Genomic DNA, 23659 nt, shown 5'->3' with positions numbered 1-23659 from the left:
GCCAGAGGGCTTGGACACTCATGATTGTTGTCTTGCAGGTGGAGAAACTAAGGCAAGGGTAAGGCAGCCACACATCTAGCTGCCTGAACCCCAGCTCCAATCCCTCCCACCAGAAATCAGTCTCCTGGAAGTTAAGTTTGGGGTCTGGATGTCCAGTGGGGTGGGGCACACTTACTGTTGTTTAGGAAAGGGGACTTGGTAGGGAAATTCTGGGACTTAGGCACTCTCTGTGGGAGGAATAATGGAAATGCGGTTGAATCCTGGAGGCCCAGCCACCTGTTTGGGAGAACACACCAGATAGGGAGTCTTGTCTACATCCATCCTGAGAATTGACACTCTTGCTCACTGCAAGTAGACTGCTTGGGGCTGTTTCCAGAGGACCTGCAGTGAGCCAGGCAGCAGGGCAGAGGCAGATCATGCTGGGCCGATGGCACATGCCTGTAGATCTGCCTGGAAAGACTGTGAGTCCCCATGCCTCTAGGCCACTCCCCCGCAAGGGTCAGACGGCACATTCTGCCTCACTTTCCACCGGTCCTCACTTCCTGCCCACCAGGGGCACAGTGCCTCAGTCAGCCTTGCCAGATCACAGAGGCCCGTGGAGTTGGCAGGACCAGCCGTGTGTGTACCAGACTCCCTCAGCATCTCCTTAGCATCTTCCTGTCCCATACTGGTGCGTGTGCTTCACAGCTTGTAGAGGGCTTCCATTATGTGCACATTATGAGCCCCAGAGTGGCTCTGGGAGCCGGGCTATATGGAATTATACAGAAGAGAAAGGACAATCCATAGTCATAGGCCCAAAATATCAGTGCTCAAGTTGAGACAGAAAGAAGGCAAGTTCAAGGCTAGTACTACATAGTGTGCTCAAGGTCAGCCTAGTCAATTAACAAAAGCTTGCCTGAAAAAGCCAATGACAAAAATGAAATTACAGAAGAGAAGGCAGTTCTAAAGGGGGACGTAACTCGTTCAAGTTTGTGCCTGCAGATAAGAAATATTGGAGTCAGAGATGAGAGCTGGCTCAGTCTGTCCAGCCCTACTACAGTCCAGCAGTCTGTCCAGCTGTGCTACACAGTCCAGCAGTCTGCCCGGTCACCCAACAGTCCAGCATCTATTCTACCTCATCAGAAAAGCTAGAGAACAGCCATGAATCAGGGCACGAGCTGGCTCCCGCAAAGAACTTCCGGCATCACTAACTCTATCACAGTTAATCACATCTTTCTTTCCCAGAGTACACATGGGGACCCATGCTACGCAAGACCGCAGGCCCGCACACTGTCGTCTGAACTCAGGGTGCAGATGTTTTGTTTGGAAGCAGCCTCCGTCCCAGACGTGCAGCCTCATTATGTCCCTGGAAGGATCGTTTGTTACCTCAGAGCTGTTCGCCCTGCGTGCTGAAGACGGATGTAAGTACCTTGCTCGTTATGAAAATAAGCAGGGCTGTCATTCCCAAGTGCCTCTGCCGAAATTTAAGGACTGTTACTCAACTGACACACATGCCATTGAGACTTCACAAGGGAGACCGGCACGCTGATGATTAAGTAGTTCCTAAATAATTTACACAGCTCCCCACATTCATTCGAACAAAAGCCTTGTTATGGTTTGCATATGAAATGCTCTGCCTGTGCAGACTCATGTTTTGAGAGCTCGGTGGCCAGCTTGTGGGGTTATTTTGAAGGTAATGGAGCCTTTAGGAGGTGGGCCTGGTTGCTGGAGGCGGGACACCTGGGGGGAGCATTTGGAGGTTATACAGCCATGCTCTCTGTGCCCTGCTCTGTGCAGAGCAACAACCCCACACACACACATTTGCCCCTGTGCCTGGGGGCCACCACTGCTCCTGCGACCCCCCCCTGCTGTGGTGGGCTGAACTCTCTGAAACTGAGAGCCAGAAGAAACCTTTCCCCTCTAAAGTTGCTTCTGCAGTTAATTTTGTCACACCAACAAGAAAAGTAACTAAACAAACCTCAGGAGAGCTGCTACCCTTATCATCCCGATTTTATGGAGGAAACAAGACCAGGAAACCTCTGAGTGATGGGTTTCAAATGGCTGAAGCAGGCTGTCAGATCTTGGTAGTCTGGTACCAAGAGGCAAACCAACAGCCTTGGTGCCTCGGAGCCACAGAAGGGCTGATTAAACACATTGCTGGGCACAGCCCAGAGTTTCTGATTCAACAGGTTGACATGGGATCCCAGCTCCCAGGTAATGCTACTGCTGCATCTGGGGCCACACGTTGAGGAGCCCCGCATGCTCCCTCCTACTAGTGGTCCGACCCAGGTCCTCTGAAGCCCACTTGGTCCAGGTTGTCTGGACACCCCAGTGCACTGGATGCTCCCCTATGGTCACAGGTGATTCTGGAGGAGAAGAGGGTGGTAGATGGGGAGATGGAGGAGTTCTTTTTCCCTCCATGTGATGGAAGATACTCCAACCATCTACTCGTGTCTCAAACCATGGAGGTGGGTGATTGGATCCTTGTGGAAACAACCCAGGCCCCTCAGAGCAGCCAGAAAAGGGTGGCACTCATCTGGAACTCGGAGAAGGCATCCATAGCATCTCTCCTTTGATTGCATCAGGCATGTGCCCCTAAGAGTCTCAGCTGCCAGAGCTCAGGAAATGGTCCCTGGATGGAGAGATAAGGCACAGCTTTTGAACCCAGACAGCACAAGCCAAGAATGTATAAACTTCAATTAACAATTAATTTTATGTTTTTGGAACAAAATTAGAAGATGACTTGTAGAAGAACAGAAGCATTTCAGGAAGCAGGAGTTCAGCCAGACAGAGTAATGGCAGGCAAAGGAGAGTGGAAATTCAAAGGCAAATAGTTACTCCTCTTGTCCTGAGTTGTGTTTGTGATGGTTGATCTTAGGCTTGGAATCACCTAGGTGACATGCCTCCAGGGAGGAGAGAGCTGCCCTGAAGGTGACCCGCACCATCCAGTCCAGTGTCTCAGACTGGGTGGAAGGGAGAAGTGGGCTAAGCACTGATATTCATCTCTCTGTGGGCACATAGTGACCGGTCACCTCACACTTCCGCCGTCATCCCTCCCGCCACGATGGACTGTGGGCCCTCAAACCATGAGCCAGAATAAGCCTCTCCTTTCTTGCTTCTGTTGTCACAGAGAGCCGTGACTAATGCGACATGTGTCAACAAGTCTCTGCTTTCTCCAATAAACTCCGTGTACATCTTCATGGAACGTCCATCATGCAAACCTAGAAGCCAGTGTTGAAAAAGAACACATCAGAGGACTCCTACTTCACAATCACAGATTTTACTGCACTGTGTGGTACTGGCAGAGTCGGAAACAGGGCTCAAGCAGGTAGAACTTGAGGGTTGGGAACCAAGACTTCACAGTTTTGATGGAAAGACTTCCCGCAAAGTGATTTGACTCAGGAAGGGCAACCTTCAACCGTGGCTTTGGGACAACGTGTCCACACGCAACAGTAACGTCAGACCCTTGTCTCACACATATGAAGAAGTCAGCTCCCAGTTAGTCAAAGGCACAAATACAAAGGCTAAAGTTATACAACCTGGCAGAGAAACCAGCTGTGAATCCCCACCATCCTGAATTAAGCAGGGCCTTTTTTAGGTCTGGGTCTCTCAGTAATGTGTGTAGTTTTCTTTGTAGACTTTTTACATTTTGAATCAGATTTGTACCTGATTTTATATTTTATGCTATTTTAAACATTACTGTTAGTCAGACGCGGTGGCTTACACCTGTAATCCCCGCACTGGGAAGGAAGGTTGAGGCAGGAGGATCATTTCAAGTTTCAGGCTGGCCTGGACTACCTAGCAAGACCCTGTCTTATAAAAAAAGAAGTATTACTTAGAATTTTTATTTTCCAATTGTTGCGTTTCTGGTCTAAAGAGACAGAAGTGTTTTCTGTGCTGAGCTGGTGCCCTGCAGCTCCTCAGACTGGTCCTTTGCTACGGCAGATGTGGGGGCACGGGTTTCCGCCATCTATAAAACTAAGTCATTTCCATTCTTTTCTCATCTGGATGCCTTTCACTTCTCTAGACTTCAGGAACTTTCTGGACTCTCTGAGGTAACAGAGCATCAGAGAGAGCAGACACTGGTGTCTGTCTTGTCCAGGCGCTCAGGGAAAACAGCAGCTTCCTGGGTTAGGCTGGTAACGACCGGCTTGTAGCCTCTGGACAGGTGGGAGACCCACATTGTCCCCTCTGACTCTTCATTCAGAGACTTCTGACCGGGACTGGACGCCGCAACCATTGAGGCTTACATGATATGGAGAGTGCAGTGATCACAGACGAGAAACCCAAGAGCAGCCTTGACTATCTCTGAGGAAGCTTAGAAAGGGGGGAAGGAGCCCTGACAGTGACCAGAGCCCGTCTTAGGGAACGAGGTGCGGCCTTCCTCGTGCACAGGACACCAGCTGACAAGCTGTGAAACCACTGTTCTTTCTTCTACACCAGACTCTAAAAGGCTTTTGACTCCAGAACTCTACCTAGCCAAAGCTGCAAAGATGGGCGAAAATTCAGATTCCTCCACAACATGAAACAGTGGCAGCTTTTTGTGAAATACCACAGACTGGCCGGGACCTCGGGAAGATGAGTAAGCACCTTCTGGTGTGTCGTTCAGAGAGACGCTCGCTCCAAGACCCTGTGTGCCTCCCTGGCCTTGCCCTCTTCCCAGCCCAAGGAGGAGAGTGAAGACTCTCTCTGAATTCACCCCCTTCGTCCTCAAATAGGATGAAGTGGTAGGCGCTGTTTCCACTTGTTGCGTTGTGAGGAAACTGAGGTGCAGGGCGGAAAGTGACCTGGGTGGCATTGCTGGCATTTTGAAGCAACCTCTGTTCATGCCTGGTTTGTCTGTGCCCCTCTCTCATCCCTGTGACAAATACCTGAGAGAAACAGTTTGGGAGGGGGGCGTTTAGTCTACTCAGTTTTCAAGGTTTGAGTCTGCCATGGCAGAGAGGACAGGACAGAGTCAAGCAGGCAGATCGCCTTATACAGCCAGAAAATGGGAGGAAGGCGGGGGAGAGGAAGGGGGAGAGAGGAGGGGAAGAATATGTGTAATCTGGGATTTTCCCTTCTCCTTATTTTGTTCCTGTTTCCCAATTTTGTTCCCCACCAGTTAGAGGGTGCTGGGTGTGTTTTCTCCTCTTAGTATGTCCTCCCTGGAAAAGCTCTCAGACACAGCCAGAAGTGAGCACTCCCAGGCTGCCCTCATCCAATCAAGCTGACAGTCAGATAAACCATAACTCTCTGTGCCCTGATGGGAATCACCTGAAAGGCTAAGCCCCACCTCCGAGAATCTGCTTCCCTGGGCAGGAGAATCTGTGCCCCTAACAGTTCTCAGAGTCCTGGTGTTGCTGGTCCAGGACTGTGAGAACACCCATCCTCCAGACTCCGGTGCATCCACTGGTTACACGAAGATTCTAAGAGCACAAGAAAAAAAATCCTAGAAGGCGAGCCAGATGCCTCTGGCTTGTGAACAGAATGAGAGCATCCGTTTCCCAGGGTTGGATAGAGGTGGCAGTGTCATCGGAATCCTCATGCAGGACCATCCAGCAGCTGCGGTTTGAATTAGGGATGGATTGACCAGCAGTGGGAACCTTTGCAAGAACTTAACTCATCTAAAAGGAATGCTTGACGTTTATTCCGAAAGAAGTCTGTCTCTCAATCCTTGTAGCATAAAACAATACCACCCCCAAGTATCTTTCAATGGGTTTCAAGTGGTCTCTAATTCATTCTGAGATGTCTAGCAGAGGGGCACAGTACATGAGATTCTTAAAGCTTTCAACACTTCATTGCAAGAAATGAAGCCTGACTTGGGGAAATCCTCTAGCTGTAAACATGTGACTTTGATGTTTGAGGGGTCAAAGTTTTCTCTAACCTTCCAAATCCTTGTTTCTAAGTATCCCCCACAAAGTGTTGTCAGAGAAAAGCTGGGTTTTATTCATTCACTTGCTCTTTCCTGGAATTATCAAAGTCATTGGTAGGGATTGCTCACCCTGCTAGGACCTGGGGGCACTTGGGGAAGCTTTGTACAGTCTCTGTATACAGACTACCACCGAATTCCAGAGCAAGCCCCGCAGAGTCATTGGGCACAGGAGCAGGCTTATGGAAACTCAAGGGCCAGATGGAGCACCCCGCCCCTTCTTTCAAGACCAAGTTCTTGGTGAATCCCACTGCCTTAACTGGTCTTTGTGCAGGGGCTGATATTCCTTCCTGGAGTAAGACCTATGGACACAATTGCTCTTAGGCTTAAATGGGAAGGGACACTCCCTTTGTTAGAGGTATTCCTGGGGCTTGCAGCTTTTATGGGCTTCATAGTCCTAGGAAATGGGCAGTGGCTTTATAGAGAAGTCAACAGAGGGGTGAAGTGACTTGCACATGCCATCAGCTGCAATTTGAAACCAGACTGTCTCCTCTCTCTGTTTGGGAATGTGTCCTCATTATATTATTTGCTGCCTCCAGGCACAGGGAACCCTTTCCTTCTCTGGGAGCTTGTTCCCCTTTCAAATGACAGCTGTAACCTCCCCCAACTGCTCCCCACCTGCCCCTCCCACATCCAGCTTCATCTTCCAGCCCTAGATTCTAAAGCTGCTGCCTTCTTCAAGGCTGCTGCTCTCTCAAGAAGTCCCGGTGGACAAATGCTTCGAGCTGTCACCCAGCTGTGACCAGTTTTCAGACTTGCACTTCCTGGTGCTGCCTTCTTTCCTAAGGAAAAAATGTCCTGGTCATGGGGAGGATTGTTCAAATTACTTGCCTAGAACAGAAACTGAGCCATTGCTCTTTTATGGCCCTTGGGAGCCACTGGGCCTGGACAGTGCTCTGCTTGCTGTTCCTGCCACATCTGGACACAAGGGAGGGAAATGGAGGGAACATTCCTTGCAGGTCCTCAAATCCCCATAACAAATGGAACATCCAGAGTGGTCACCAGAAAGAGCGTGTTTACAAGGAAGCCAGCAAGCAGTTCTGAGCACAAAAATGGAACCCTCCACAAGCTGGAGATGTGGTGGGTATGGACTTTCCCGGCCTGTGGTTTCCTTACATATCTGACAAGGAAGGGGTGTTCCAGAGCATGAGTCCTAGATCAGAGGCCAGTCTGTGGGGGTTCCCACATGTCAGGCTCAACCACTCACCCCAAAGAAAGCAAACGGAGTTGTGGTGGAAGGGCGGGAAAGGAACATCATCAAAGCAGCCACTGGGAAGACAGGCACTGAGCACCTCAGCTGTCTCTGGGGTTGGTGCAAGCACTTAGCGGAGGGTGGGGTGGGGTGAGAGAGCTGCAGTCTGGGTCCAGCTGTGACTGGTTGATCTTTACCCCAGTTCCAGTGTCAAGCTGACGCAGGGAGAAGTCCTGTTGCTGGAGGGTGAGATTCATTTCCATACGATAGTTGTTTGCACTACCGGGAGGTTCGTCCCTCCAGGACCTCACCACGGGGTGGATAGGTCTGGGAGGCTCTGCTACCCCTGGAAACCTGAAGTGACTGCAGGGTTGGGGAAATGATGACTAAGAGGTGGTCGGATGTCTTTTAAGGGATCTTAACCAGACACAGTAAAAGCAACTGAGATAACCCCCAGAGGGAACACCCAATGCTTTATCTCCCCGGGGACTCTAGAGTCTTTTAAACTGACAGTGAACACTTACCATCAGAGACAGATACTTAGTGTGGGAGACGGGGACCCAAGTGGATGAGTACTGGCATGTGTCATGAGCATACTGAGGAGGCTTCTCAAAGTAATACGTCACCAAATATGGCAGCTCACGTCTGTCATCCCAAAATTTGGGAGGCTGAGGTAGGAGAGTCCTGAGTGAGGCCAGTTCCCCGGCTACAATATTGAGACTCTGTAGACACACAATAAACAAATAAGTAAACAAATGCTCCTCCAGTTTGCAACACCAACAGTTTGCATATGAGCTCTGCTGTCAAGCTCTTGTCTGCAATGGGTCTCCTCCTGCTTACAATGTTTTCCCAACTGAGCCCATGTAAAGGGATTCTGTGGTGTGCCTAAGATGATCTCCAAGTCTTTGCTACTTCTGTCCTTGAGAGCTGGAGTTCTAGTCCCTTTTTCCCTGAACCTGGGCTGGCTTTGGAATCCTTGACTTGCAGTATGGGATGGATGGCTTTGGTGTCCTTGACTTGCATTATGGGAACAGGAAGCCCTGAAGCTTCTGCCTGGGACTCCGGGCAGGGGGTGGGGGTGGGGGTGGCACCACAGGACAGGGACACAGCCACTATGAAGATGCTCCAGCAGAGCCTCAGATTCTCCCAACTCAGTCTCCTGCTGAGTGTCACTGAGTGTCCTCAAATGCTTCTGTGAGCAAGAGAACCACTCAGCTGAGCACTGCCTAGCTTCTTGACCCTTGATACCATGGCCTACATCAAATGTATCCTAATATTCTGAGATTTTAGGGTGCTTTTGTTAATACAGTGGCAGATAACCAGGACAGATACCTTTGTTTCCCTTCTCTTAAAGGAATACACTGGTTGATTGATTGATTGTGGCACATGTTTGGCGATCAGAGGAAGATTTGTAAGAATCAGTTTCCTTCTTCTACTTATGGTCTTGAGTATTGAACTCAAGTCATCAGACTTGGTCACAAGCGTCTTTGCCTTCTGAGTCATCTAGTGGGTCCTCCCTTTTCCAGCTCTTGTGTGAAGTGGCCTTGGTTAGTCTTGGGTAGGACATTGACTTTGTCATACTTGGAAGACCCTGTACATCTGCCTCCTATCCTCATCACTGGGCCTATAGCGCCTACGGAGGAAATTTCTACTCCAAAGCTCCCATCCAATCCTCCCGTCTTCCAACTTTCCAAATGAGAACTGAGATTTGTTCCCAAATTTAGTTCCACAACCAATCAGTTCAGGCACAGAGAACTCTATGGATGAAACAAAAACTCTGAGATACTCAGCATCAGTTCAGAGCTCCTAGACAAGAAGACCCTTGTATTTGCATCCATAGCAACCAAACAAGACAGAAATAAGAGACTGGTTAGATGCAGGATGCTTTCTACAGTAGTGGAATCTGGTATTTTTGTGCTTAGAACAAAACTACATTAGAAAAGTTTTCTTTTCTTTTTCTGCATGAATTTGTATTTACCTCATTTTAAGAAATCAGTGTATTCTAAAGGCAGTTAATGATAGAGCTGGCAGTTCTCCCTCCATCTTCTAATCTTTTATTGATGTTTCTTGCTGGCTAAATCACTAGTAACATCTATTGGTTTTTCTTCAAGAGACTTCAACTTTTTCGAAAAGGCAGAGATAAAATAACAAAAGAGACAATCAAAGACAAGGTACAAATCCATAGACTGACGATTTTGACATACCGACAACTACATCTTTATGTTTCCCTATTGCTTTTACAACTCTTGAGCATTTGAATATTTTTCTAGGCATTTCCACCTAATATTTTATCATAAGCATTTTCTATGACCCTACATAAATTTTATACCCCTCATTTTTAATGGCTATAGAATATTTCTTCAAGGCTTAGACTTAACTTCCCTCCTTCCCCTTAGTTGAATGTTTGGGTTGATTCCAGTTTTTAGCTGAGTAGCTCTTTGATAGATATTTTTCTGCACATGGATTTTGCCATATTTCAGGGTATTTTCTTAGGCTACCTTCCCAGAAGGGGATTATTGAGTCAAAGCCTATGAACATTTTTATGGCTTCAAAGTATCTTTTGAAGAAGGTAGGTGTTCCATTTCATGAGGTCCCTAAACATGAGAGAGGAAATTTGGCTTACAGAAAAAAAGCCCCTTGTCACATGTGCAAGTTAGCATTTTGGCAAAAGGCTGCTCTGATAATTTTCTGGGTAATTAAAACTTGCCTTTTCCAATGAAACAAATATAAAGTTATGTCTTACTTTATCTGTTTCTGGGGACAGTCTTTTCTGAGACACGTTGTGCTTCTGAGTTTTTCTAGAGTTCAAGAAGCCTTTTTCTTTCCTAGGTACTTACAGACCACAGGCAGTTTTGGGCACGGGGCCCCAGGGGCTGACCCTAGTACACTCACAAGACACCATGTCGGTCGTGGCCCATGTGGGCTTCTTTGGGACTACCATGCTGGTGGGAAAACTCTCAAGGTGTATTTTCTTGTGCTGTGTGGACAGTGAGGTAGACTTAAGTTATTTGCGTTTGATTTAGTTTTCCAACGCTGGGGCTCGAACTCAGGGTCTTACTCGAGACAATCAGTTCTGTTACTCTTCGGAGGACAGTGAAATGGAATGAAGGAAACACCAGTGGGAAGCCGGAGGACTCTGCCCCTTCCCCATCAAGTGGGGGAAGTCAGTGCTCCCAGCCTCCTCATCTCTGTGAGGAGGCCGAGGGCACAGCCCCGCCCTCCACTGCTCTGCGGGTCCTCTGAGCTAAGAGCTAAGGATTCTGTCAGCCTTGACCACGTGAGGCAGCGCCATTCATTGCCATTCTAAGAACAGAGGTCATAACAGAGCTAAGGCTTTCTTTTTGCTAGCTTGTTGGTAAAGGAAGTAGGGACACCTGCCTGGGGCAGGGTTCCCCATCCTGGGAGTAGGAGTGAGGGTGGACTGGAGTGTGCGAGCCCCTGGCTGCAGAGGTAGTGGCATGGGGAAAGGCAGTGTTTTAGAGAGGGCCGTCTGCATAGGAGCATGGGTTCACAAAGGTGAGGAAGCAGGAAATTTCGAGCCAGCCTCAGGGGGAGTGTCCAGGGCTCTGTTTTCCGAAAGTGGTGTCTCTCAAACCACTTAGGAGTAATGCGTGGGTGGAATGGCTTTTGGAAAGTGGTTTTTGCAGACCCAGTGGAGGAAGAGATGAGAGAGTTTGTGACCGAGGCCTTCACGGCAGCAGCAGTGTTGGCGGTGAAGGCTGGGGCATGCTTCGGCACAGAGAGCGCAGACAGAGAGCTTCATCAGCTGTGTCCAGCCTCTTGTCACTGGAGGGGGGGATGTTCAGGGACCACACAAAGTAAAGCATTGAGAGCGGGTTTGCCTTAGGGCGAGGCCCGTACTCAGAGGGTGACAGGGAGCAGGGACTGTAATACAGGGGGTGGGGTGGCTATTCATGCGTTATGATGGGGAAAAGGTGGGAAATTCCAGGAGTTAGGGGATTTTTCCCCAGAGAGAGTTTTATCTCTTTCTTGGATGTGTCATGGTGTCTGAGGCACAGAGGGAACACACAGTTTGCTAGGCTGACGACATGGAGATACCATTATAATGAGGTAAAGGGAAGCGAGTGGGCCTCTCTGTTGGCCACACTGGCCCAGGATATTTATCTATTTACTTTTTTTAACAAAAGAATTTCACCTTATATACCAGCCACAACTCTCCCTCCCATCCCTGCTCCTGTTCCTCCCAGAGCCCATCTCCCATTCACTTCTCCCTTGGGAGTCAACAAGGCCTGGAACGTTAAGCTGAGGCAGGACCAAGCCCCTCCCCACTGCATTAAGGCTGAGCATGGCATCCCACCATAGGGAATGGGCTCCAACAAGCTAGCTCATGCACCAGGGATAGATTTTGGTCCTATTGTCAGGGGCCCCTCAGATAGACCAAGCTACACAACTGTCTCCCACATACAGAAGGCCTAGTTTGGTTCCACGGAGGCTCCACAGCTGTCTGTTCAGAGTCCATGAGTTCCCATGAGCCTGGTTCAGCTGTCTCTGTAGATTTCCTCTTCCTGATCTTGACCTCCTTTGCTCCTATAATCCCTCCTCTCTTGGGCTGGATTCCTGGAGCTCAGCCTGGTGCTTGGCTGTGGGTCTCTGCGTCTGGTTCCATCAATTACTGATGAAGGCTCTATGATGACAGTTGGGGTATTCACCAATCTGATTACAGGGGAAGGCCAATTCAGGCACCCTCTCCACTATTGCTAGGAGTCTTAGCTGGGGTCATCCTTGTGGGTTCCTGGGAATTTCCCTAGCACCAGGTTTCTCCCTAATCCCATAATGGCTCCCTCTACCAAGATATCTCTTTCATTGCTCTCCTACTCCATCCCTCTGCCCCCAGCTCAACCATCCGGTTCCCTCATGTTCTCATCCCCCATACCCTCCCCCATACCCTCCCCCATGCCCTCCCCCTTACCTCCAGTTTGCCTAGGAGATCTCACCTAATTCCCCTTCCCAGGGTGATCCAGGTGTCCCTCTTGTGTCCTCCTTGTTACCTAGTTTCTCTGGAGCTGTGGATAGTAGTCTGGCTATCCTTTGCTTTACATCTATATCCACTTATGAGTGAGTACATGCCCTTTGTCTTTCCGAGTTTGGCTTACCTCACTCAAGATGGTTTTATCTAACTCCATCCAAATAACCCAATTAAAAATGGGGTACAGAGCTAAACAGAGAATTCTGAACAGAAGAATCTCAAATAGCCAAAAGACATTTAAGGAATTGTTCAACACCCTTAATCATCAGGGAAATGTAAATCAAAGCGACTCTGAGATACCATTTTATACCTATCAGAATGGCTAAGATAAAAGATACTGGGGACAGCTTATGTTGGAGAGGATGTGGAGTAAGATGAACACTCCTCCATTGCTGGTGGGAGTGCAAACTTGTACAGCCATTTTGGAAATCAGTATGGCAGTTACTCAGAAAATTGGGAATCATTCTATCTCAAGAACCAGTGATACCACTCCTGGGCAAATACCCAAGAGATGCTCAATCATACCACAAGGACATTTGCTCAACAATGTTTGTAGGAACATTATTTGTAATAGTCAGAACCTAGAAACACCTAGATGCCCCTCGATCAAAGAATGGATAAAGAAAATGTGGTAATTTACAAAATGGAGTACTGCTCCGCTGTAAAAAGCAATGCCGTCATTGATGTTTTAAATATGGTGTGTATGAATGCCTGCACATGAGTGTAGGTGCCCACGGAGCCAGACAGGGCATCAGTTTCCCCGGAGCTGGAGCGCTAGGTGGTTGCTAGCTGCTGAATGTGGATGTCTAGCTCCTGTCCTCTGCAAGAGCAGTGCATGCTGTAAAGCACCAAGCCGTCTTTCCAGCTTGAAGCCCTGCGAGTTTTAAAAGTCAAGTATGAGAGCAGTAGAGTGAGTCTCATCTTAAGAATTGCCCCACATTCCTCACCCTGATTAAAGATTTTGAAATCATCACATGGGTCATTGCCTATTTGTGGATCATGGAAATGATTTAAGGAGGTGTGATCAGCTGATTTTTCCATTTAATGACATTGAAGAGAATAAAATAGAAGATATCTGAGAGTATCATATGCAGGAAGAAGTGTTTCTGCATTGTGTATGCAGATGCAATTGTGAGCCTGAGGGTCTAGATCAATAAAGACTGACAACTACAATTGCTGGCATCTCTCAGTGGGCACCACTGACATTGGTTTGCTGGAATATTTCTTGTTGGATGGACAACCTCTCACATTGTACCACTGGCCTGCCAAGTGCCCATTGAATCCCCTTTTGTTGTGATAAAAGAGACTCCCTTCGCACTCCCTCCAATTTCTAAATGTCCCAAGAACACTACTGAGTAGCTGCAAACCTTTGAACCTGCAGGGATGAAGGAATGGGAAAAGAGAAAGCTACAGACTGCTCCTAATCCTGGGAACCACTCCCCTTTCCTGGGGACCACTCCCCTTTCCTGGGGACCACTTCCCCTTCCTGGGGACCATTCCCCCTTCCCAGTGGTACCCGGAGAAGCCAGGTTCCAATAGCCAGGGCCAAGAGGCAGTGTGTCAGACAAGGTGTGGACAGAAAGCTGGTATGCCACTGTCCACCCTCAAAAGCAAGAAGGGGCTATGCCATTTATAAAATACCCATCACTTGGGACCCATGTCCTGATCTCCTCTCTGGCTTAGTTCAAGGACACATTTACCAGACTTTATACTTGACTCTAAAATGGGTCATATTTGCACATCTTTTGTATAGTATTTGAGGAGGGACAGCAGAGTCTCTGATTGGCTGGAGATCAGGCATGAAGTCTCTTAGTCCCAGCTAGCTTTCTTGGATCCTAAAAACCTTAAATCAACAGAATGCATTTTTCCTTGTTCTTCCCAAAGCCAGATGGGTGATGAAATCCATCTAGAAGAGATATTAACAGTGTGTCTGGTCTGGACTGGAAACAGCAAACACATCATTGCAGGGACAGTTTTTGAAACAAAAATGATGCAAGAGATTCTCGAACAAGGTTCAACCACCAGGTGCCACAGCATACCAAATCTGTACCAGCGGTGACAGCAAGCATGAGGACTTGGAGACACATGAGTCTCCAAACTCCCGAGCCCAGCATGAAGCTATGGTTCTGACTTCACATAGACTAGGAACCTGGGCTTTTTACCTTCTTTCCACAAAGTGGTTCTGAGGCAGGCGGGGTGCAGGTTAGCAAACGAATCAACTGTGGCTGACCAGCTCTGTTCCATAGAGCAGAGCCCTCTCAGGCCGTGTGTGCAGAGCTGTAGGACAGCACAAAATAGAAGCTCTTGGTTCTCCTGATTTGCAGCAGCCTTAACTCTTAGTGTAAGAGAACTAGGAAGCAGCCCCAGAGGCAGTGAGGAGGGCATTGAGGAGGAGTCCTAACTGTGATGTTGGGCAAACCCTTCCTCCCTCTGGATGCAAGTGGAACCAGCCTTAAAGGTCTCTGAGTGTTCTGCTAGAGTCGATATTGTGTGACTCTGAACCCAGCCCTATTATTTAGAGTGACAGACACTAAGTGATATGGCTAAGAAGGTAATATACTTACTGAAGTGTTAACCACATTGTGTGTTTGAGTCACTTAGTTCAACACCCCAGGCACTTTTTATTATTATGACTATTTTTTCAATTCATGAAATTTGAAGACCAGAGAGGTTAACTAACTTTCCTAATGTCACACAGCCTGCAATGGACTATGTAGCCCGGTAGTCTAGTTTTGGATACTCTATATTTCTCATATGTCATAGAGTGGAAATGGCAAATCCCTTCTTCTGTTCAGTGGCTTTCAGAAGCCCAAAGTCATCTTCAGTATTTAAGCAAGTTCCTATAAGGCTAGTCAGTGTTCTTGTGTTTACCTCTGATGCTGCCCTCCTGTGTCCGGTAACAAGACTTATAAATGGTCCTGCCTGTAGCTCCAGTGTGTGCAGACTTGGTTCTGTTTCTATGACCAAGACACAGAACGCATCTCTCAGTCAATGCCACAAGACTCCTTTGCCTAACGTGACCAAGTATTTGGTAGACTGAGCGAAGTCCCCAGGTTGTTGATTCTGGAGGAACTCTCTGGTATGGAGGGGCAGTAAGGCAGCGAAGAAGAAAGAGAAAAGAAACATCTGGTACAAACAGGGCTGTCTTCCTCAGGCCTCAGAGAGGCTGCTTTTCGGGGACCCCTTAGGGAGAGGAAGGGAAAAATGCTCAAAGTTGGCCATGCATTATTTCCTGTGCCTTTGCTGATGTGTGCACGGCAGGTGAGTCCCACCGCATCTCGTGTTTTGGGCTCTCAATGAAGTCCCCGGGACAGGAGGGAGATGTGGGCGTGGTGGCTGAGAGTCAAGGCTCTGCCAAGTTGTGCCCGCGGCAGAGACTGAGGTGACCTCGCTAGCCACAGCTGTACTGTGGCAGGGCAAATGGCAGGGAATGGTGAGAGAGGGATGCTCAGTGAGATCTGAGGGGGCAGAGTCGTGCCCTGGGCTGTACTCTCCACCCTGTGAGCTGTGCAGAGCTGTTCCCAGACAGCAGGCCCCCGCTCCTGAACGGATGTCCTGGCTCTCTGTGGCTCTGATATCTACAGTTTCAGGTACCTGCAGTTAACTGTAGCCAACATGAATGGATGATAGTTCCTATGTCTCCATCCCACAGTTCTCTGTGTACACTACCTACGTCACTTCAACACCATCCCAAGAGAAGGGAGGATCTAATGAGAGAGAGGCGGGGAGAGAGAGGGGGAAGAGAGAGGAGGGAGAGGGAGAGAGGCTTCGTCCACAGGCTTTTATAGGTATATTTTATGGTTGTGACTCTTTTACTGTGCCCAGTTTACGGAGTTTGGCTTAATCACACACATGTAAAAAGAAATCACCGTGCTTGTAGACTTCAGAACCATCTGCAATCTCAGGCATCCACCGGGGGTCTTGGAATGCCCTAGGGATAAGGGGGCTGGCTCTACATAGGGCCTTCAACTTTATGGGAACACAATGTTCTTCACTTATTTTAAGAGAAGGGATGAAAGACTGGTTGTCGGGGTCCCTTGTGAGATCTCAACCAACCGACATCTCTGAAAGGCAAGACAAGAAAGGAAACTCCATCCCCAGATGAGCTACTCCTCCCCTCCTCCACCCATGTGAGATTCCCTTTGTTCTCGGCCCACACTTCAGATGCTCTGGCTGGCTTGCCTGGTGAGATGCTCCAAACTTCATCCTTTTGAAGTCTGGTCTCACGCTTCTAGCCTTCATCCTGGGACCCAGAAGCACGAGGAATAGTCTAGGTTGTTCTCTGTCTATGTGTCCTCCTGTCCAAACACAGTAGCAGCCATGCTGGCTCCTGGTGCCCATCAAGGCTCACTGTCCTCATTTATAGCTACTCCTTTTTTTTCTTTTGCCTGTTTGCCTACTGTCATGAGGAACTTGAAATGGCCCAGTTGTGAGCACAGCTTCAAGTTTCATGGAATTACCATTCCATTGGAAAAACTTTTTGGTTGGATGCCACTACCCTGGCCAGTGATAGCCTTGGCCTTCAGTGCTTCTCTGGACAAGGAAAAAAGTCTTAATTCCAATACTATCCCTTGATTTCCAAACCCAAGTACATTTGGCCTTCAAATATGTGGATTCTGCATTTGGGGATTTAATCAAATGCAGGTCAAGAACAAGCATTCTGAGTATACCGAGTATGTGCAGACTTTCCTTGCCACTATTCCATGAATAATGTCATAAGATAACTGTGTACATTAAGTTAGTAGTGTAAGTAACATAGGGATTATTTAAGATATACGGGAGTCTGGGGTATCCACAGCACAACTCCTCTACCCAAGACTCAGGAACATCATGAAAGATAGAACAGAAAGATTGTAAGAGCCAGAGAACCTGCTGTGCCTTCTAGAAACGACAGAGATTATAGTTACATGGCTGCCCTAAGTAATCTCTGAATGAGGACAACACACTAATAGACATGCTAACATGGAAGGAAGAAATCTCATGACTCTGCCCCTAGACAAAGAACTACAGCAATTTAAGGGATGCTGAGAGCAGAAATGGTCTTCCCGAGTGGGGAGCCCCCAGCTTGTTATCTAATTCTAAGTGATCAGCCCTGAAATCATGTACATGTAAGCAGTATTTATATGTTTATGCATTTGTGTGTGTGTGCAAGCATGGTGTGTGTGTGTGTGTGTGTAGCAATAACAAAGACCATGGATTTGAGAGATGAGAGAGAAAGAGAGAGAGAGAGAGAGAGAGAGAGCATAAGGAGGGTTCATAGGAGAAGTTGGAAGAAGAAAAGGGAATGGAGGGAAATGAAGTAATTATATTTTAATTTTAAAAATAAATAAAATATATGGGAGGGTTACACAGATAAGCAAATATTGCTGCATTTTATCTGAGAAGCTTGAGCACTTTTGGATTGAGTTTCAGGAGGCCCAATTATCTGTGGATACTATGGGACATCTGTATCATAAGTTCTGGAGACACAGTCACTATGTTGGCCAGTCAGTGACTATGTCTGCCACACTCTGCAGGTGAGTTCCACGAGGTGAGCACCTCTCCAGGCTGTCCCTAGGCTGGTGCCCTCACTGATCCTTTAACAGGCATTTCTACCACAACAATGCCCAGCTGTTCCTTGAATGGCTGTTCATTCCCTGTCACTCTTCTTCTGCCATAAAATGGGTCTTTTCATTTGAACAACACCCTGTGGGCACAAGATAGATGAGGCAAGCATTGTGTGTTAGGGGATGCGGCAGAGCTGGCAAAGGCACTCATCCAGGCCAGGCAACCAACGCCAGCTGTCTTGGTGCTGGGGAGAAAGGCTCACTCGGTCTGTCTGTTACCAGGTTGGCGACTGGTCTTTCTGAGGGGTGTCATATGGAGACCTCAGTGTGGGCATTGGTAGCTGGCGGCTTAGATGGCCAGCATGGTCAGTGACTAGATCTACTTTAGAGGGGGAAGAGTCCACGCTGTCTGACAAGAAGACTGGCTGCCCTTCACAGGAGGCTGCTTGCAGTCTTCTCTGGGGTGGACAGTCCCCGGTGAGCAGTGGGAGAGGCACAGGCTTTGGGCTTGTGCAGGGCAGTCCACGTTCCTCTGCGCTGCCTTTTCTCATGTGTGTGATGGGGGGGGGGGGGTTGGCGGTGACTGCATGAGAGCTTGTCCCTGTGGAGACCAGAGATCAACTGTGGGGGGGCTTTCCCTATCACTCTCAGCCTTATTTATTTTCAGAGAGACAGGGTCTCTTGCCGAGCGTAGATCTCATCACTTGTTATTTCATGTAGTCTGGCTGGCCAGCAAGCCCCAGGAGCTGCCGGTCTCTGTGCTGGAGTTACAGGTGCTCGCCCCACACAGGGCTTTTATGTGGTTTCTGAACTCAGGTCCTCACGCTTGCACATCAGGTACTTGAGCTGCTAGTATCTCCTTGGCCCTTCCTGGATCTTCCTGCTTGGAATCAACCGTGCCTTTCAGACTGCTGACCACCATCCAAGACCTGCACCAACTTTTCAGGCCTCTTTGTGCCTCTGAGACCACTCCTCCCTCTCTCAGAGAAGTGGGCCAGGGGCACAACGTAAGGCCGTAACTAGAGGGGAGGATTCTCTTCACTTTCGTCCTTTGGGGTCTTACGTTGGGAGATGCAAGACTATACGTCTGCACCCCAGGAGCTCCCGCACAGCACCCTGAATTATCTATGACACAGCTCGGCTCCCCATGTCTCTTGATTACTGATGGCAGGAGACCACCCATGAAGCCATAGATGTGAGCTGAAGAAGGGGCCCTGGTGTAAGGCAGTAGATGACTTGGGAAGTCTTTCTGCCTGTTCCCACAGTTTGCCTGCGTTTTTGGACCTTTGGACCCTAATCTCAAGTGCCTCACTGGGTACTCCACATTTCACATCGCTCACGTGCACACGAGCTTCCGGAAGAGCCTTTGCATCAATCAGCAACTTGACTTCTGCAGGGAAAGTCAAGTAGGTGCTCTGGGGACTGCTTTTCCCACTTTGAGATAGCGATGCGGAAGTGACCTAGACCCCAGGAAGTACTAACGACACCAGAGGCACCACCAGGACTTGAAAGGCAAAGGTGTGCTGGGCGCCCGCGAGAGCCAAATGGACTGTGGCATACAACAGCAGCTTGTTCTGAGCTTGGCAGGATAGTGGCATCCACGGCAGCTGCAGGGACAGATGCAGGGGATTTACCGAAACAGACCAACACAGCCTTTGGCAGTGAATTGCAGTATGATCTGGCAAGCGGGGTCTCGGGGAAGGTTTCAAAAAGTGCACTTTCACATGGCAAAGATGGGAACGTATTTTACTGTCTCGCCACACAGCTGCTTGATCTCCAGTATTCATCATCATGTAACTCATAGGAATACACCTCTGTAATATTTGTCTGTCATCTATGCTGCTACATCATACTAACAGGAGCCTTGAGCAGTAAGTGAGTGATACCTCAGATACTGGGCCAAGACTTGTGAATGCGTGAGAGTGTGGGTGATAACCTGCCTTCTCCCGTCCTGGGCATCTCAGACAAGCAGCATCTGAGACAAGTCTTAGGCGCCTCTGTTGTACAGTTAGCACCATTCTGAGGAGCAGGGGTGAAGGAGGAGGAACCCTTCCATAAGTGGCATTGGCTGTGCCTGACTCGGTATTGTGAGACCACATTTCAAAATGCCTCAGGAAGAACCTCAAAATGGGGCTGGAGATATAACTCAGGGGAAGAGCCAGGCCTTGGAAGTATTCCCAGGAGGCAGGGAGAGAGGGAGAAACCAAGAGTGAGAGCCAGGTGAAGAAGTTACTTGGCACACAACATCTGGAAGAAAGAAAGCACACCAGTCAGATTCCGTTGGCTAAATAACTGGAAGGGAGAATTTGATTCTGCTGTGAGAAAGCGTTCAGGTAAGGGGATTCAGGTGCCGTCAGGGGAACGGTGGCCACCAGGTACATAAATGGGGAGGGAGGGACACATGGACAGGGAGCTAGTTGTGTTGTGGCACACCCTGCCTCCCGTTTCCTATTGTCCCCTCACTCTTGGCTCCTCAGATTTCACACCCACCATCGTGTGGCATGCTGAACAAGCTTCCTCGGCCTTCCTTGCATTCACACAGCCAAGGTCTCACAGGAATATAAGCCCCCCCCCCCGCGGCAGCTGTGTTAACCGTCTTGGTTTTCTCATGATTATCTAAGAGGCAGCCCTCTTCTCTGCCTATTTTAGTAAGTTCGCTTCTAGTCGACTAGTGAAGTCTGCTTTTTCTGCTCATTAATCAGATACACAGGGCAGGCTTTGTGTATCCTGTGAGATACAAAAGACAGACACATCATACCCATGTACTGAAGAAAGTCCTGTTTAGAATGGTGCACACTGACTCTTGGTAACCTCTTTCCAAACAAGGTCTGGGATGCTTCTCCCAGGTTCCTGTGCCCTCCCAGCTGCCGGAGAGAGTCTGAAGAATGCCCTTGGATACAGAGCCTTCTGGGACATCTGGCTGGATTATAGGAAAATGGACAGCCTTTTCATTTAGTCAAGTTCTGGAGAATTTGGGACATTAAATCCCTGGTCTCCACACGTCCCAATCTTGCAGATTGGCCTGAACCCGTGGTAAACAATTTAGACTAGCTTGAGTATGACATGATGCTTCCTTTTGGCTATTTCTACAACTTCGCATTGAATGGAAGGAAATCACTTAAGCCCTCAGAGCCCTGTCTGGCAGGAGGTGGAATGCCTCGCTTGGCTTCCTGCCCCATCTCTCCCACACCCACAGCTGAGACTGTCCCCCCCCTTTCAGCTCCCAGGCCTGAGACACACCCCTGTCCACCATCAGTCTTAGACCATAAATCCCACCTGCAAGTCAAAGTCCACAACAATAGTCTTCCGTCTGTGAACGCGGTCTGGCTTCTCAGGTGAAACAGATGTAAGTCAGCACCATTGGTAAGGGTCTAGTTCCAGTCACCATGAGAGAAAAGATCTGCAGGGACCTTGGTCTTCAGATTCCAAGGAGTTAGGCGCTTACCTGGATCAGCAGGTGTGTACACAGGGCTTTGCTGAGAGAGTTGTAAAGGAGTCTTCTGCGTTATCCACGCACACTCCGGACTGATAAGCTGAAGCGCAGGCAAGCCCATCTGTTGAAAGGCAGGCAACACAGAACTGGGCTGGCCAGGCTTGTTGCGGACTGTCATCTGTGCTATTAAATACAATAAATTAAATAATACACAATAGCATTACATATGAAACTTTATCTGTGTATTAAATACATAATCCTTTAAACACAGCCTTCTCCCCCGTAGATCTTTTGTTTGTCTGTTTGGAACAGGTTGGTGAACTCGCAACCTAGTTCCACTCTTTCTTATGAGCAAAGACAGACTTCAAGTGTGGCATTAAGGGAACTCATTCTTTGTCTTGGTGATGGGAGAAACAGGAAATTGTGGTTAACTGGACAGTGTTGCCTTAACTGATTCAATTCCAATAATAATTGATCTGGAGAATATAGGCCCCAGGTCATTGTGTTTAAAAATCCATAAATCTGAGTCTTAAAGATTTATTCATCAATTTCTCCCCCCCCCGTGTGTGTGTGTGTGTGTGTGTGTGTGTGTAGGGGTGCCCACAGAGTCTAGAGGAGGGTGTTAGATCTCCAAGAGATAGAGTTACAGGTGATTATGGGCTACTCTCTGTGGGTGCCTCGAACTTGGATCCTCTTCAAGAAAGAGCAGCACATGTTCTTAACCTCTGAATCATCTCTCCAGCCCCCCCAAATCTGGATCTTAATGGACATTCCATAATTATAAGATATTGTTATTATCAACTCTTTAATTTAGAAACTATTCTCAGCAAATCAACCCAAAGCTATCTGTAGGCCACATGGAGCCCAGAGCACCGATTTATAGCTGCTGGCCCTAACTATCAAACAGAACAGTTCCAGGCGTTGCTGTCTTCCCAGGTGAAATCTATTCAGGAAGTCAGTTCCCATTTCAGCTCCAGGTGATGCATTTTTGCAGCAATAGAGAAATACAGACCCAAGAAAGCCGATTCCCCATGGTTAGTGACTTGCAGCAACAATTATACCCATCACAGAAGGCTGCAATGTGGGGAGAGAACGTTCACATCTACAGGCAGTGTGAATCCTATCAAAGTCCCTAAAGTGGGCGGTGCCCTTAGGCTGCTCTATCTTCCTTGTTAGCTCCATGGAGCCTTCCTGGCTCTGGGGTCTCTTTGGCTCTTTGTGCCTTAGTCTCTTAAGAGCCTGTGGTCCTGCCTGTCTTGGCCCTTGCTATCTGAGGATATGGTCAGCGCAGTGCCCACAGCAGAGCAGACATGCAGGGAGCATTGTGCTGGCCACGCTGAGAAGTCAGTGTAGTTTACTAACATCTAGATGCCTGAGGTCTAGCCTGAGAAGGCGGTGTTCTCACCCCAACGTTTCATACAGCGCACTAGTGATCGCGAGGATTCCAAGAGCTGAGCTCCCGATTCCTGCCCTCTGTGTAGCTTTTTGGTTAAGTGGTATATCTTCTCCCCAGCGGGCAGGTGACACACGCGACGCTAGGTGCCCTGGTCATTGCTGAGACTTGGCCCTTTCCTCGTGTATACTGGGTCTCCCGCCCTGTGTCGCTCACTGGGTGGATATCTTGGTTAAATTGCTTCCCTTCTCTGAACCACAGCTCCTCCATCATTAATTTAGGGGCAGGCGGGGAGGCTAGATCAGGTTTCTGAGGGCTGCACCCCTTGGTCAAGGCTTTGGGATTCCACAATGTTCGGGGCACACACCACGTGGTTTTCAAAGTCCTAGCTCTGGGTATGACTTCCATCCCCACTGCCGCTACTCTGGGGCGTGCAAGGGATCCTGGCTGGTGTGCTGGGTGTGGCTGGGAGCAACTTCAGCTGTGTGGCTTTGGAACACTGCAGATCCTCTCTGAGCCTCAGTAGACTGGTCTGTCATGTAAGGAAACCCCAGGGAACCCAGCTGGCCAGGGTTGTGGGGCGCTGTGTCAGCACGCGGGGCTTTCGGGCTTTCTTTACGAGTTACATAAGGCTCTGGGGTGGCGGGAAGAAGGGGGCGTGGGGAGGTTCGGCAGGGACCGGCGGCGAGGTGGGGCACCGCGCGTGGGGGAGAGCAGGGCGCGGCGGAGTCGGGTTTCAGTGCGCGGGTGACTCAGGCGCGGGCGGCAGCCGGGATTCAGCGGTCGCCACCGAATGCCGCCTTTGTTCTGCGGGCAAAGCGGAGCTGGGGTCAGGCGGCTGCACCATGGCACCCAGGTAGGACCCGCGCCCCGCGCCCCTGCGCCCTGGCCTCGCTGCTCCGCTGCCTCCTCACCTTCTCTGCTATCACTTCTTTCAGGAGGACCGCGCAGGGCCAGCGCCCGCGGTGGCTGCTCTCCATCATCTCCTCAGCGCTGCTCTCCGCTGTACTGCAGACGCGCACCGCAACAGGTAAGCCACCACCGCAGGGTGTGCGCCCGCCCGGCTGCCGCGGCGCCTCATTCCTGGACATAAAAGGAGTGCTTGCTTGGCGCAGCGCACTGGCTATCTTGCCCCGGGTCCCCGAGTTTCTGGGCGCCGGGCGATCGCTTCAGGCAGGGCACGCAGGGTGTCTGATCTGGACGCGGCTCCCCAGTGAG

The 23659-nt window shown here is 49.2% G+C and overlaps 1 protein-coding gene and 1 long non-coding RNA gene across 4 annotated transcripts in view; one reads left to right on the top strand and one right to left on the bottom strand.

Annotated features, from left to right (window-relative positions):
• Window positions 1-1510: 1510 nt before the first annotated feature.
• On the bottom strand, window positions 1511-23494 carry LOC121136974. Of its 2 annotated transcripts, none has more exons than XR_005874170.1 (3): window positions 23356-23494; window positions 21061-21231; window positions 1511-3200 (listed from the first exon to the last, which is right to left on the bottom strand). It is a non-coding gene; the product is annotated as an uncharacterized LOC121136974 (long non-coding RNA). The 2 variants fall into 2 exon arrangements; XR_005874169.1 differs by lacking the exon at window positions 1511-3200 and adding an exon at window positions 17385-19222.
• Window positions 22829-23659, top strand: part of Col15a1 (collagen type XV alpha 1 chain) — a 109903-nt gene continuing 109072 nt past the window's right edge. Inside the window, exons 1-2 of one of the 2 annotated variants that reach the window (XM_040738621.1) lie at window positions 22829-22980; window positions 23380-23471. In XM_040738621.1, coding sequence (XP_040594555.1) covers window positions 22979-22980; window positions 23380-23471 — 94 coding nt within the window. In that variant the 5' untranslated portion in view covers window positions 22829-22978. Of the gene's footprint in view, window positions 22981-23113; window positions 23298-23379; window positions 23472-23659 lie in introns of those variants that run through there. The other variant, XM_040738618.1, reaches the window with a different exon arrangement.

This window comes from Mesocricetus auratus, unplaced genomic scaffold (genome assembly GCF_017639785.1).
Source record: "Mesocricetus auratus isolate SY011 unplaced genomic scaffold, BCM_Maur_2.0 Super-Scaffold_6730, whole genome shotgun sequence".
Lineage (NCBI taxonomy): Eukaryota > Metazoa > Chordata > Mammalia > Rodentia > Cricetidae > Mesocricetus > Mesocricetus auratus.
The sequence above is the reverse complement of the archived record's forward strand: the minus strand, read 5'-3'. Positions and strand labels throughout refer to the sequence as shown.